The sequence below is a fragment of the Symsagittifera roscoffensis genome, chromosome 9 (assembly GCF_963678635.1).
Source record: "Symsagittifera roscoffensis chromosome 9, txSymRosc1.1, whole genome shotgun sequence".
In the NCBI taxonomy this organism is placed as follows: Eukaryota; Metazoa; Xenacoelomorpha; order Acoela; family Convolutidae; genus Symsagittifera; species Symsagittifera roscoffensis.
Genome location: NC_087070.1, coordinates 31,107,737 through 31,123,315, shown reverse-complemented (window position 1 = coordinate 31,123,315; position 15,579 = coordinate 31,107,737). Strand labels below are relative to the sequence as shown.

The following is a 15,579-nucleotide window of genomic DNA, read 5'->3' as shown; positions in this document are numbered from 1 at the left end:
ACCCTCTTCTGTTAACAGACCAGCAAGCCATAAATCAACAAGACGAGCCGACGGCAAAGACTATGGACGAGACAGTGGGGTCATCGGTGTCAGTTTACCAGCTAACGGGCGATAAAAACTTAAAAGAGCATAGAATGCTCAAAAATAGTATAGTCGCGGAAAGCAAACATAAGTTACCGATGAGTAATGGGCATCTGCTTAGGAAATCTGGGGTTGCAATGAAGAAATCGCCGGCGACATCCTCCAAGTAGTCGTGGAAAAATGTTCCGAAACCACCGACGCCACAGGACTTGCGATAAAAATTGGCCGCCAAGGGCTCGAAATACTCGGCCGCACAGGGGAGACGAATCGAACAGGCGAACGACACGGAATCAGATGACGATGACTATCAACCGCTCATAATGCGGATAACGGCAACGGGTAAGATACCGGAAAATCAAACAAGAGCGGAATTCAATGAAAATTTGGAAGCGGAATAACAACCGGAGCGAAAAAAACCCTCTGACGAAAGACACGAGAGTAAAAAAAAATCAAACAAGGCGAGCGGGCAGATTGAAGAAGCCGAAATGTTGACGACGGAGCAAGAAAACAGCGGAGCGACGGAGCGAGAAAACGGCGGAGCATTAGCAACGGAGCGAGCGAACGACGAAACGATCGGAAATGAAACGGCACCAATGGTGCAATCTACGAGCGGTACGGGTGGAAAATCCAAAGGAAAAAGCATATCCGGAGGAACGGCGGCAAAGCGAGAGAAAAAAGAAGCTTTGGTCTCCTATTCGAGCCAGGACTCGAATTGTAGCTTATTAAAAGCAACGTCACGCAGGAGTGGAAGGAAGCGTACCCCAGTGACCAAAATGGGGGCGTTATGATTGACCACATTTCGAAGGGAGGAGAGAAAAAGTAAAGCACGAAAAATGAAATAAAACAAAAAGCAAAGAACGGAGGAAGTTGAGGGAGAGGGCTGACTGGATCAGTCAAAAACTTGAACTTAGTACTTAAATAACCTTAAAACATTCTGAGTACTTTAACTTCATACTGAGTCATTTAACGTTAGTTTATTTCCTCTCATTATTCATTAACATGCTGAGTCTTTAAATCTTCATCACAACCCTTCTGAGTACTCAACTATCATTCATTGTATCTATACAATTTCATTTCATAAAAGGGGAAAAGTCATAGTGATTAAACTAGTTCACTTCCCGTTTAGTTTATGTTCAATATTATATCTATCAATCAACCACTCTCTCACACCGGTGCTAGACTTAGTTGACAGGTACTAACCTTCGGAGCGTTTGGCACCTTCGGTAATCTCCTATTTCAGTTGTCGCTTATGATCTTATAAGAATTGGTTGTTAATTAGGATTGGAATTTAAATTTACTACATCATCCTTTTCAACAGTCGGAAGCAGACTTTTCGCATAATTTAGCACGAGAAAACAGTGTCAGAAAAACTAGTTATTCTGAGGACTGATTAAACTATCGGTGACCTTGGGCTTCCTTGTAGTTCAAATACGGTATTTTTGCGTTAGTTTGATTTTTTCGATACAATTTTTGTCGAGTTGAAATGAGTGAACGTTTAATTCCGACGTCAAAATAATCAATTTTCAGGTTAAAATTTAATTCAAATTTGTTAAACGAAAAAATATGGCCAACAATGTGGCATTTAATATAATTAACTTTGCCTTATTACGCAAAAATTTTTTCCTCAAAGTTTTGGCAGCTATCTATAAAAATGTGAGTTCAGTTCTGACCAGCAGTGTCCAATGAAGAGTATGAGGATGGCGTTGAGTGTGAGGGTCAGTTTCCTCCAGTCCTGACAGAGGTAGGCGAACACCCCCACCATGCAGTACCCACTCACCCACACCACATTGTAAAGGATGCCGTAGAACGTGCGCAGCTTAATAGGCAGGAACTCCAGACACATTACGTACGATACATACCCAACTGCCTGAAAAAGTCAAATTTACAAATTTTCCTACCCAAAAGTGCTCAGAGGGGTTAATAAAAAGCATTAAAAAAACTGAAAAAAAAAATCAATCTTTATTTAACATTTTACTATAACATTTTATTTACATTTTATTATAACGACTTAGGCTCGTGTTCACGCTGAATGAACAGTTCGCTATTTAGTTTCCGCACATTTATTGTTTTGGCTTTAATACTGGTTATTTTTGGAGAATCTTATTGAGCTCAAATTTCTGACACCTGTCTTGCGCCCTCCTTTCTGACGCCTGCCTGTAAATTTCTGACGCCTGCCTTAGTATTCTGGGAGTGCTCAGAAAATCAATTTAATCGACCTTAAAAAAAGGTCGGCATAATTTTCGTTTTTTTTTTGAAAATCCAACCCCTCGAGAAAATTCCAGATCTGCCTTTGTTTTACCAATCATTTTTGTTCAATTTTTCTTTGCGCGCGAAACAAGCCGTTCCTGTTCCACCAGTGTTTAATTTAGTTCAGTTATTTATCAGGTAAAAAACCGATTCTTCGATGAAACGAATTGCTAGCTCCGTAAAAAGTATACTCTCAATTTTCGCGCGGATATAAAGTTCTCTCGAGGGGAGTGGGACCTTCATTAAAATTTCAAAAACTTCTCGTGATTTTTTCTAATGGTTTTCCGAGCACTCGTAAAGAACTTACGACCATAATTCCCAAAATTTGGATATTTTGAACGATTAATGAGATTGATTGCTATCCACTACTGTTTCGAGTCAATGGTTACCTTAGCAATGAGACCCTGGACAAATCTGCCGGCTACGAAGACTGGAAAACTGGGAAGCACGCCAGTAAGAATTCCTGAAACAGAAGATAATTGATCAATCGAACTTTGATTCCAGTAATTCGTTGACTAACCATGATGGTTATTTCCTCCATGATTTTGTGCTGTTTCGCGTGCAAAATGTTTGTCTCGTTCGAATTTGTAATGTGTTATTGCTAAAAAAATTATAACCAGTAAAAATTATCCACACCTTTGAAGGACTAAGTGGAGAATAAGCACGCGGTAATATTGCACCTGCTAACGAATCCCCTTCCCTATTTGGCCTGAAATAGATTAGGTTGCACGATCCATTTTTCTTAGTTGGTTTGACCTATATAGCGATTATAATAATGATTTTTTTATCGACTAAAAGCTTAAAATATGAGTGAAACATTAATTTAACCCTAGAACTTTTAAAAAAGGTGAGAAAATTGGGAGAAAAAATTGGGGACTGTTGTGATTTAGTATTTTAGTATGTTGTAACCTTGACCTTTAATGTTTAATCAAGTACCAGTTAATGTACACTCTACGAAGTCCATTGGACTTCGAGTCACTAGTTGCTCTTTTTAGACTACAGTCAGTTTTAATTCACACATTACTTTTTATTCTGTTTTAATCTTAGTTAAATATCTTAGTTACCAGTGGTAAACCTATACTTTTATTATGGCGCAGTCAACTACTGATTCTAACCTGCGGGTAATACCCGCCTTTTGGCCGAACCACACGGTAGAACCTCCCACCCATTGGAACAACTGGATAGACCAATTCCATCTGGCTATCATTGCGAAGGAAAATCTAGACAATGATATTCTTAAAGAACCAGTGGAAGGGGAGACCACGTTACCGATCCTAGAAGGCGCCCAGGAGTCAGAAACTGACCAACAGAGGAAAGCTAGGGAGGCCAGGAATAAAGAAGTAATGCGAGTCTACGAACACGCAGAAGAGAAAAGACTAGCAGAAGAGAAACGGAAGTTCGGAGGAATGAGGAGATATGAGGCCGACAAAAAACAAAAATCAATTCTGTACTTGGCCCTAGGAGCGGAACGAGAAAGAGTTTTTGCCCAAAAACATCCAAGGGTAAAATTCCTAGGAATCTCATTCAAAGAATTTTACGAACTGCTAGAATCGGATTTTATCAAACCAACTAATACAACGTTTGAACGATACAAACTATTGAGCAGAAAACAAAAGGATAGAGAATCGTACGAACAATTTTGGGGCGCATTATCAGATTTAGCAAGATCGTGTGAAATTGGAATCAATGCAGAACAGGAGTGGATTAGAGACGTATTTATTTTTAACATGAAAAATTGTGACTTACAACGTAGACTACTTTCGGAAACCCCAATCCAATGGATGCACTCAACCAAGCAATCATCGACCAAAAAGGCTATTATAACCATTTTAAACTAACAAATATGACTAGATCATTCAACACGACAGGAAGTAGTGGTAGAGTGTTCAAAAATTTTAAAAATAAAAAAAAAGGAACCAAGCCTGAACATAGAAAGATCAAATACTTGTATGAAATGCGGGAATGCGTTTACCAAGGGTCATCTGAATGTGTGTCCGGCGAAAGTAAATGTTTGTGATATCTGTAAATTTAAAGAACATTATGGAAGACTGTGTAAATCGAAAGGAAGAAAACCCGCTGTAAATACTGTAGATGAAACTGTAAATAGTCAGAATTGTTCATATTCCCCAGAAGACCTTCAAAGAGGGGATTAGTGTGATCAACGGAATAGTCATCGTGATCAACGAAGAGGGGATAAGTGACAACGATGACTATTCCGTTCTTAATATCAGGACAATATACGATACCAATGGCTTGGAAAACAAGAAATTAGTCAACATCGGACTGGGAGTCAACTTGAACATTCCAGTGGATTCTGCAAGCCCAGTGAGCTTCCTGAAGCAAAACGTCTTGAAACGAATTGAATTTGAGAAATCCACAATTGAAAATACACCCGGTAGAGAAGAAAACTAGGGAACTATACTGCGGGTTTACCAACGACACAATCAACATCATCGGGAAAGTGATAGTAAGATTACAATCCAATTGATGGATCGCGGACGAAACTCCATTTTTATCACTTCTGGACATGAGAGGAACATCCTGGAAAACGACAATCTACCGAGAATTGGAACCGAGATAGCTCAACGACAGCCTCTACTACCCGTCAACAACATATCACACCCAGAGTTGTGTAAGTTAAACAACCAATCAGACACACTTCTTAATCTGTATCATAAGTACAAAGGAATATTAAACAGAGTTGGGAAAATACCATTGGACAGAAAAATTACACATTTTCACTCTCCATTCAAACTTATCCAAACCAAAGGTAGAAGAGTTCCCCTGCAGTTACTAGATAATGTAAAGATGGAACTAAATGGAATGGAAAAAGAGGTACATATTGTGAAGCTAAACAAATGCGATGAAGATTGTTTCACAAGTCCAATAGTGATTACAAGAAAAAAAAGACGGTAGCATCAAGTTGGCATTAGAATCGAAACTATTAAATAACCAGATATTCAAGAACAAATATCAAATGCCAAACATACATGAACTGATAGACAACATAGCGCTCCAACTGTAAAGCAAAGAGTCAGGGGAAGTTCGGTTTACTAGTCTATATATACAAAATGCGTACAGTCAACTACAATTATGTACAGACACCAGCAAACAGTGTAACTTTAGTATTGTGGGGGGCGAAACCACTGGAACCCATAGAATTTTAACGGGATTTTACGGACTGGGCGATATGCCAAACGAATTCCAGGGGGTAATGAATTCTTTACTGAAAGACATTCTTTTTACCAATTGTTATAAAGACGACATTTTAATAGCTTCGAAAGGATCTTTAAATGAACACAAAGCGATATTATCAAAAACTTTAAACATTTTGGACAACAAGAATATGGCGGTAAAATGGGAGAAATGTGAATTTTTCCAAGAAGAAATAGAGTGGCTGGGTTTCAAGATATCAAATTCGGGCGTAAAACTACTGGTGGGAAAATCAGATTCGATAAAAAGCCTACCAAATCCCAAAAACATTTCCGAACTAAGGTCATTCTTTGGGTCAATCAATCAGTATATAAAATTCGTCCCGAACTGGTCATCTCTAAGTTCTCCCTTACGACCACTTCTCGTAAAAAAATCAGTTTACCAAAGGAACGACGAGCATACAAAGGCGTTTGAAGAACTAAAACAGCAGATAGTTAACATCACAGAGAACAATCATTTTGATATAAAAAGGATGTCAGGACTTAAGACAGGCGCTTCTCATAGCGGCCTGGGAGCCACCCCAGAACAATGTGATGGGGAGAATTGGTTAACAATAGCATTTGCTTCCCGATTTTTAATTAATCACGAAAGTAAAAATTCGACAAATGAACTTGAATTGTTGGGAGTAGTCTGAGCGACGGAGCATTTTAAAAATTACTTGTATGGTGCTGAGTTCGAAATCGTAACGGCCCATAAGGCATTACTATCAGCACTAAATGCAAATCAGAGCAACAAAACTATGCACAGCAGACTAACCCGTTGGGTAAACCGACTTTTACCCTTTAATTTCAAGATCAAACACATACCGGGAAAAGAAATTAGATTTACAGATTTTTTGTCGAGATTAACTTGAGGAAAAGCACTCCCAACCTCACACTATGATAGCGAATTTGTAGTGGCTACAGTACAAAAGATTGTAGAAAATCTCTGTAAATAGTAATTGTAAAAAGAATAATTGAAAAAGAACGAATTGTATAATCCAGTGGATGTAAATACGATCAGTAACTTGGATTGTAATAATCCAATGGGCGGAAAGAAAGAATTGTCGCTAAGCATCCAACGGTCGTTCTTCTCGAATATTCTAAGCTACGTAAACGACACGGTTAGAATTTGTAATTCCAATCACTCACGTTCAGAGTCCTGTACAAGCGGTTGCGATCCACTAAATTTATCAAAATTTGATTTCAATCATTTTTATTTATCAGATAAAACCTTTTTATTTTTTCTTGCCCAGTCAATACTTTCAATTAATCAGTCGTTAAATTCAATTAAAAAAACAGTTACGAGAATTCATTACATCGGTTAACTTGCTAAAAATTTCCCTCAGGGCAGAAAATAAAGGAATTTCGTTGAACTTCAATAACGATACAATGTCAGATTTACACAAGAAACTACTGGCCAAGTATAATTACCAGACACTCCGCTATCCCTTATAGATCATTGCTCAAACAAGCTAATCAAACTGATGACAGACGAAGACAAAATCCTCAAGGAGGTGAAGAAGGCAGTAGAGGAAGGCAGACCATTGGATAAATTCGGAGCCTACCCAAAGAACTTTCAGGGAGACATTTACTTTAAAGAAGGATTGTTATTTAACGATAATAAATTGATAGTACCAGCAGCTCTAATGTCGCCATTCCTGTCATTACTGCATGAAACACACCCAGGACAAGTCGGGATGAAATCCTTGGCAGAGAACATTTGGTGGCCACATCTATTCAGGGAGATATACTATCACGGGAAAAATTGCATCCAGTGCATCAAGGCCGGTAAGAACCTAAAAGTGATACTAGGGACGAATAATACGGAGAAATTACCAATTCTGACCGAAACAAATGAAGAACTAGATTTAGACTTTGCGGGTCCATTGGACAAAAATTGGGGTTACTCGAAATACTTTTTGTTATGCATCGATCGCTTCTCATAGTTCCCGTGAGCAAAAGTAGTGAACAACACCTCTGATTGTTCAATTTCATCTTTCATGACAGATTATTGCCACCTTCACAGATTTCCAAAGTCTATTAGAGCCGACCATGGGTCATGTTTTACTTCTTTCGATTTTAGAAACTTCTGCGAGAAGAACAATATTAAATTATTTTATGTACTGTTGGGTATCACAGATCGAACGGAGTCGTAGAACGACTCATTTATACTGTTAAAGGTAAACTTCTGGCAATGTCGTTTAAGGAACCAAAACCATCTTTAAATACGGCTATTGATAAAATCATCTGGAATATTCGTTCGACGAAACAATCATCCATTGGATGCTTTCCTTTTTCAAAACATTTTAGTAGATCCCCCAATACGTTTTGGAAATCTCTGGTCTCTCACGCGATCAGTTTAGCCAAGGGAAAGTCAATACTATCAAAAAATAGAGCACAAGACTTGGGAGCAGACGACGCGTTTGAGGATGGATATCTGGAAAACATAGCATCGGACAAAAGAGGGTATGAGAGCGACCCTTCGGATAAAGCAGACAGAAACCTCCAGCGAGCCCCACTGTCAAACCCGTTCAGCCAAGGAGGTAAATGGTTTAGGAAGGCAGTTAACCGGAGGGAAGGCGAACCATACTTTAAACCATTGGGGGGAAAATCATTGTCAGACACGAAGCACACGGTTACATTAGACAACGGACATGTGATCAGAAAATCTGACTTAGCTTTTAATAAAACCCAACCGTCGGTCCCTAGTAAATTTTTGGCAGTACCGAATCCTCTAATTAACAATCTTGATTTAGCAGGCAAGCGAAAAAGAAACTCCCCGTCGAAGAGACCAGACTCAAATGCAGGAGGTCTATCGTCGCGTTACATACCAACGGGAGGAAAGGCAGCTAAAAGGAGGAGAACCAACACCCCGAACACAAAAGGTTCAAAATCCACGTTTAATAAATTAGATTCGTCGCTAGAGTTAGACCTTTGGGATAAAGTGATTGACGATTACTTGGGTACGCACGCGGAAATTGTATGTAATACACCGACTGTTAATTTTCAAAGTGATTTAGATCAGCTTAGAAGTACCTTTTCGAGCGAAATTAACACACAGACAACGACCACTATTCCAACGGGTACAAGCAATGACTCAATCAGATAAGACAGCTCTCCGGAGAAGACATTGGAGACGCCAAAAACTCCGGTATCTATCAAACCCCGCTCAAGAAGAAATCCAGGTCCCCCTAAACTTTACGGAGACAGGCGTTTTATTGACCAAGTGACGCTTGGAACGGAGACCATCAGTGTAGTAGACTCACGATGACGAACCTCTAATTACGTTCTCCAGCTCAAAGAGCCCACGGACTCAGACAATTTATTCTACGGCGTCCCCTTCAGATTATTTGACACCAGTTGAAGATATACCTTGGCACCCAACACTGGTGGCGGAAACCACACAAGGCCCCTCCTCAACAACCACTTTTCGAACAACAAAGGTCGCGAGTTTACCATCTCCATTGGTAGAAGTTGGTACGAACATTCAGGATGATGACGGCAGCGACATATCCTCAGTCATTGATGCAGATGCAAGGAGGGAGGCCGATAGCTTTCACGACAAATTTAACGCCACGATTTGAAACTCTAAAAACGTTTAAACTCGTACCATTATACTTCTTTTATTTGCTTGGGCTTCTATCCAGTGGATTACCCACTTTTGATTAGTTAGTGATTTAGGTTAGTTTTTCTTATTTGTATAAATGCCACATAACCCCAATTGTACATATCATTTTGTACATTCACTGTAGATATCTGTGTAAACTTGTAGGTAGCCTGTATATATTACCATATGACCCACCTCCATTGTGATTTGTACTCTCTGTAAATTTCCATTGTGCTAAACGCGGTTACTTTTTGTTTCAACTTTGGACCGGGTGGAGTGAGGGGAGAATGGAGTATATGAGTGATATTGGCTACATCGAGGAGCGGGCAGATATAAATTTTTGTGCAGTGGGGAATGTTGTGATTTAGTATTTTAGTATGTTGTAACCTTGACCTTTAATGTTTAATCAAGTACCAGTTAATGTACACTCTGCGAAGTCCATTGGACTTCGAGTCACTAGTTGCTCTTTTTAGACTACAGTCAGTTTTAATTCACACATTACGTTTTATTCTGTTTTAATCTTAGTTAGATATCTTAGTTACCAGTGGTAAACCTATACTTTTATTAGGGACATGTGTTGGAGAACGAAATATCTGAAAACAAAACGAACTCTACAAGAAGTCGTTTTAACAATTTCGTCTTATTCAGGGGCGGATCTAAGATTTTCACGAGGGGGGGGGGGGGGCGGGGCGGATTTGTGAAAAAATTTCCAAAAGTTTTGACGACTTTTTTTAGGTCGACCAACTTGATATTCCAAGCTCTCTCCAAGCAGTCAACAGACCCTGTTTTGGCCAAAATTTCTGCGCCGCAGGCAAAGTTTGAAAAAACAGGCCAAAAAAGGCGTTTTTAGGCACTTTTTGGAAAGTTTTGACCAAAGTCGTGTTTTTTCGAAGCGCCCCCCCCCCCCACTCAAAATTAGTATATATTGGCGCCAAAGACGCTTTTAGAAAAATTTTAGGGTCCGTCACCAAAAATAGATATCTCAAAATAGTACAAAGGGGGGACCCTTTGGGTCGGCAGGGGTTGTATCCCTGAGGACGGGGGGGGGGCGTCCGCCTCCTCCCTCCTAAATCCGCCCCTGGTCTTATTCCAAAAAACTAAAAAAACTCATGAGCTTTAATGCTAATATTTATTGTTTTTTAAATATTTTTAACTATAAATATTCTGACTTTAAGATGTACCTCTCGCCTGATAATGCTAATTATAGCGAAAGCGTTTACTTTCAACTTTTTGTTTAGTTTAATTTTTAATTTTTAGGGAAAGCGTTTATTTATTTAATTTTAACTTTTTAAAACAGATGATAACAATATTGAGTAGTTCTCACCGAACGTGGCTTGGACGAACAGTCCCCCTAGGACGACCCACTTGCGGCCGAATCTGTCGGAGATGGAGTTTGTGAAGAAGCTGCCAAGTAGTACCCCCAAGTAGAAGATGGAATTGGCCAACTCCACCCACTTACCACTCTCACAGTACAGACTGAACTAAAGAAAAAAGGAAAAAACTTTACAGACCGTGTACTATGAGGCTTTTTTTACCGTTCACTGTTTTTCGGATTTTATTGGTCCGACTTTTGAAGACAACACTTATTATTTGTGCTCGCTGCGTTTTTCTTTAACTAGTCATTTTTGAACGGAGTATCGTAAATCATCTGAAAAAAATTTTAACCCATCAAAAAACGGTGATTTTTTTGAAGAGATATAGAGGTTTGAAAATTGCCAATTTGGGACAATCAACGCGCGATATTTTTTGTGCCTTTAACGCGTAAGCGGCTATTTAATCCCGCTCAAAAATTATTCCAAATTGAAATGAGGCAACTTATTTGGATTTTTCAACTCTCTGCTAGGCGCTTATTCTGTAACTTTTGGTTTTGCAATGAAAAGAGCTGGAGTAAATTAAATTTTTTCTTTTTTTAAATTTTTAAATCAATTTTGAGTTAATTAAACTTTTTTAAAATCAAAATGTACTCAGCAGACTTTAAGTGGCAGCCGGAACAATAAGAGCTTTCGTTTTCTTTTTCTGTATAGTTAAGCTATGTTCTGCTAATAACGCTAAGCTCTCATAGAAAAAACGACTTTAATCATTTCACCGTAGTTCTTGATGAATTATCTATAAAAATAATTATTGAATTAAATACACGAGTTGTTTATTCAATTTCCGGATCTTATGCACAAAACGGCCGAAAATCAAAGTTTCTATGCCTTGAGTTATAACTTATTCTGTCGAACCTGGCTGGCTACTATCAGCCATTCAAATTCGAGCAACTTGCTTAGGCAATTCAAACAAAATTTTCACCAGATAAAACTATTAACCAAAATTACCATAAAAAAATTAAACTTTGTCTTAGTTTTTTTTTTTCAAATGACTTGGGTAATTTTGCTTCAGCAGAATAAAAAAATTATAATTTTGGTTATTTCGGCCAAAACTTTTATCTGCTTGGAATTTTAATGATTAAATTTGAGTGTCTGATTAGCCAATCATTTTCAACCATATTATTTTGAGCTCAAGAAAGATGTAAAAATCTTGTTTTTGGGCTATTTAGTGCATAAGACCCCAATTTTTTTTAAAAAATTTTACTCATTGTTCCGACTTTTGAAGAAATATACGGATTATTTTAGCTTGATTTTTTTTTTCAGCAAAACAAAACTTGGTTTTTTAACCAGCCATGTTTGACAAATTTTTATATTATTTGAAAGCTATTGACGCCCCGAGCTCACTTTTAAAAGTATATTTTGCATAAGGTTTTGTTTCGGAAACTATGAGGGTTTGTAAATTGACAATTCGGTAAATTTAAGATGATTTACAGTACACTTTGTGCGGTTAATGCGTTAAAGGCAATTGAATCCGGCTCAAAACGTTTCCAATTTGAATTGAGGCGTTCTATTTGTTCTAATTAACATGCTACTGTTCTAAATATATCTCTTTGTACTTAATAGTTTAATTACCTCACTTTGCATGAAGGGTGATGACTTTGGTGGAAACCCTCATACGCAAAGGACCGAATGCGCGAAAATTACCTAACATTTGGAAAGAAAGTAAGCATTTCCAGACTGAGTATTGATATTGGCTGAATATAAAAACGGCAGAAATATGCAAAGTTTTCAAATCGTGAATTAGGACAAATTTTTTATTTCAAGGGTTCGTTGTGAAAGAAGCAAAAGATTTTGAAAGAAGCAAAATATTCGTTATGAAAGAAGTAAAAATGAATGGCAATTACTTCTTTTTAAAAATTGACTTTCGGCTAATTTTGTCTTCGGTTTTTTCGCCCATTCGGTCCTTCGCGCATGATAATAGCCCCCAATGACTTTATGAACAAGGCACGTTGTTGTCCAAAACTGTCGACTTTCTTTTATGGAAATTTTATCAACATTAGAATAAAACCTTCAGAGCGTCGCCTGACACCTACTGAACACTGGCATGTGGAATGTGGAACATTTAATTAACTCCAGATTTATTCCGTTTTCTGTCACAACCTTACTAAACTCCTAGTTAAAATATGAAATTTGGTTTAAAGTAATTAGATATATGCAGAAAAACGCCGAAACTAAATCGTAACCAAAACTCCAAAACGCTCGTTTAATGGCCGCAGTGATATCTAAACGTGTTTGAAAAGCAAAAAAAAAAAAGAAACAGCTGAACTTTGGATCCGAATCTCTATATACCTAATTAAGCAAACTCAAATTTTTTGTTGTAACCAGGAATTTCCAATTGATTCACATTCCAGTTCTCAAACGAAAGAGAAAAGGAGAATCAAATTTATATTTGTAAAGTTGACTCACATTGGTTTAAAGTATAATCTGAACAATATCAATTTCTGAACTAAAAGTTTTGTCTTCCAAGTTTTTTTTTGATGAGCTAAGAGTTTTCGGAATTTTTTTCGGCCCATTTTGGTTCCTTTTTTTTCAATTTTTTTCGTTTTCTATTGACGCTTCATTACGAGGCCAAACTGTGCATTCTCTGCATTGTAAGTGGAATCCGTCTGCATTATCGAAGTTATCGTTTTCTATTGACGCGACATCCTAATCTGTGGCACACATTATTCCAAATTGAACAAAGGCAAACTAAATAGTCCAAACAAAGTCGCAACTAAAGTCTAAAAGTATCCGTTTTAGTTTGAAATTGAGGGAAAGTACGATTTTTCAAAACCTGTGTTTTCTCGAAAAAAGTTCGATTTTTCTGAGCAAACTCTTTTCTGTTTTTTTTTAATTCTGTGATGTTGCAAGGCAGCGGTAACATTCAAGACTTCACCCAGAGACGAGCATTATTTCTTTTAGTTCCATACACCCTTTCCTTTTGATTCAGGGCTGGGACTGAACTTTATCCTAGTTTGGTTTTCAGCGCAAACCACTTATTTCAAAAGTATGTGAAAAGTTTTTCAGTTTAACATCGTGATAGTGTAAAAAGCAACTAAGATATTCATAGAATACAGGCACCAAAAAATCTAATTTAAAAAATTAACATGTAGATTAAGGTAGCCGGTGGCTCAGCAACTGCCACACAGTAAGTAAAGTCAGTACTTGCTAAGTGATGCAATTTTTAAATTGTATCTAACAGTTTCTTATCCTGCTCTGCAATTAGGTCCAAGTTGCATAAAAACTAATCTAAATATGGATAATAAATCGTAAATTACAAGAAGAGAGTTAGAAATTTATTTGAACACAATTCTAATCCCTGTAGAAAAATCTAAAAAACTGACATTAACTGACAATTTTTTCGAAACACTGACGCATTTTTTTGAAATAACTTTCTGGAATCCGGCTGAAAACTGGAAGAGCTTTCACTTCTGATGCTTATTTGCATCATACACTTTAGCTTAAAAAACTTTAGGCCAAAGTTTTATTCAATCCCTGGGGAGGTCAGATCAAAAAATTAATTTTTTGGTCTACAAAATTTTTAAATGTTCAAAATATCCAAAAAAAAACGCGTATTTGGGTGCGGAAATACCAAGGAATTCAGGCAAAAACAACCTATTTTAAACGTCTTTAGCCAAAAAATTGTTGTGAAATGCAGGGTTGGAAATTTCAGCGTTGCTTGCTGAGCAACTGAGTACCCTTGCTTTGATTTTAATTGTCAAACTTTTATTAAACTTTCTGCGACTGAGATTCCTTGCAGCTCACCTCTTTTACTGGCGTCCAACCGTACGGTTTATCACACCTCCCTTCAAACTTGGTGCACTGTCGCCATGTCACATTTTGCCATGACTCATCCACGCCCTCTCCCGGCGCAAAATAGCACTGGTCTGACGTCACAGTATATCTCTGCTGTGATTGGGTGAGGAGGCTGGTGTTTGTGTTCGTGTAAGGGTCTATTTGCACAGTTTCATCGCCCAGACAGTAAAAACAGGGACTTTGTGGACCTTCATTAGGAGCTACGAGAAACACTGGAATCATGAGGTTAAATGCAAATGGAATGTCGAAGGAAGCGATTGCGAGAAATATTAGAAAGTGCCAGGTCTTTTTACTAGCGAGATACCCCAGCGCCTCCTCTAGTTCTATACTTTGCCCTCCTTCTGGACTAGAATTTGAATTGTTGCACGTTTGGTGATTGGTGTTCTGATTGTTTACATTATTGGTGTCTGCGCTTTTGCTATTGTTGTCGTTGTTGGCTGTTGCGCTGTCTAAATTATTGTTCGCCTCCGTTGTAGGCTCCATGTGTTCGTCGGAAAACCGAACCAAGCCGGGATTGTGCAATTCAGCTTCTCCCATTTTTGATATTCAAAAAGAGGGCCAAATTTGTCGAATTGTTTTGAACTCTAAGCTATTCAAACTCGATAAGTTTACTCAAATAGATGCTACTGAGTAAAAGGTAGTCCATTTGATTTTAGTGTCATTGAAAATAATCGATTTCGTCCTAATTTGGTCGGGATGTTTGAATAAGATCATAACCAATATTTGTCTGTATCATAGCGAAGTTCGTCATGAATGGACGTTGTTGACACTACGGCTTGCAAGTGCTACACCTCCAGAACTAGTTAACATGAGCATCATCTAGTCCCTGCTAAAACGAACAAATTGAAAATAAGTGAGTGCAAGAAGTAAGTTTTTGAATGGAGAAATGGAACACTACCAAACTTTTGCTTTTCGTTGCCCCCAGCTTTATGTACCAGAAGAGGTCTCAACTATTCTCAACTTGAATCCTTAAACGATTACGGCTCCTTTTTGGGCAGCAGCAAATTTTCATATTTATAACTTTTTTCGCCGTTTTTTTTACTTGATATGCAGAGAATAAATACCCAAATCCAGGCACGATGATTTTTAGCAGATAATCTCGTGAAAACAAAAATTAAAAATGGGATTTGAAATGATGTGATCAGGGGCGGATCTAGGGTTTTCTCAAGGGGGAAGGAGCGGATTTTCAAAAAAATTTCGAAATTTTAAATAAATTTTTTTAGGTCAACCAAATTATTTTTTCGAGCTCTCTGAAACCACCGTAAAGACACTATTTTGACAAAAT

At 37.9% G+C, this 15,579-nt stretch overlaps 1 protein-coding gene across 12 annotated transcripts in view; it reads right to left on the bottom strand.

The window, feature by feature from the left end:
* Positions 1–15,579, bottom strand: part of LOC134854087 (organic cation transporter protein-like) — an 83,173-nt gene that overhangs the window by 29,374 nt on the left and 38,220 nt on the right. For 8 of the 12 annotated variants that reach the window (XM_063870175.1, XM_063870177.1, XM_063870178.1 and 5 more), the window contains 4 exons: positions 14,244–15,123; positions 10,454–10,610; positions 2,718–2,791; positions 1,752–1,948 (listed from right to left, as the gene is read on the bottom strand). In XM_063870175.1, coding sequence (XP_063726245.1) covers positions 1,752–1,948; positions 2,718–2,791; positions 10,454–10,610; positions 14,244–14,831 — 1,016 coding nt within the window. In that variant the 5' untranslated portion in view covers positions 14,832–15,123. The remainder of the gene's footprint in view (positions 1–1,751; positions 1,949–2,717; positions 2,792–10,453; positions 10,611–14,243; positions 15,124–15,579) is intronic. The other 4 variants (XM_063870182.1, XM_063870184.1, XM_063870186.1 and 1 more) reach the window with 1 other exon arrangement.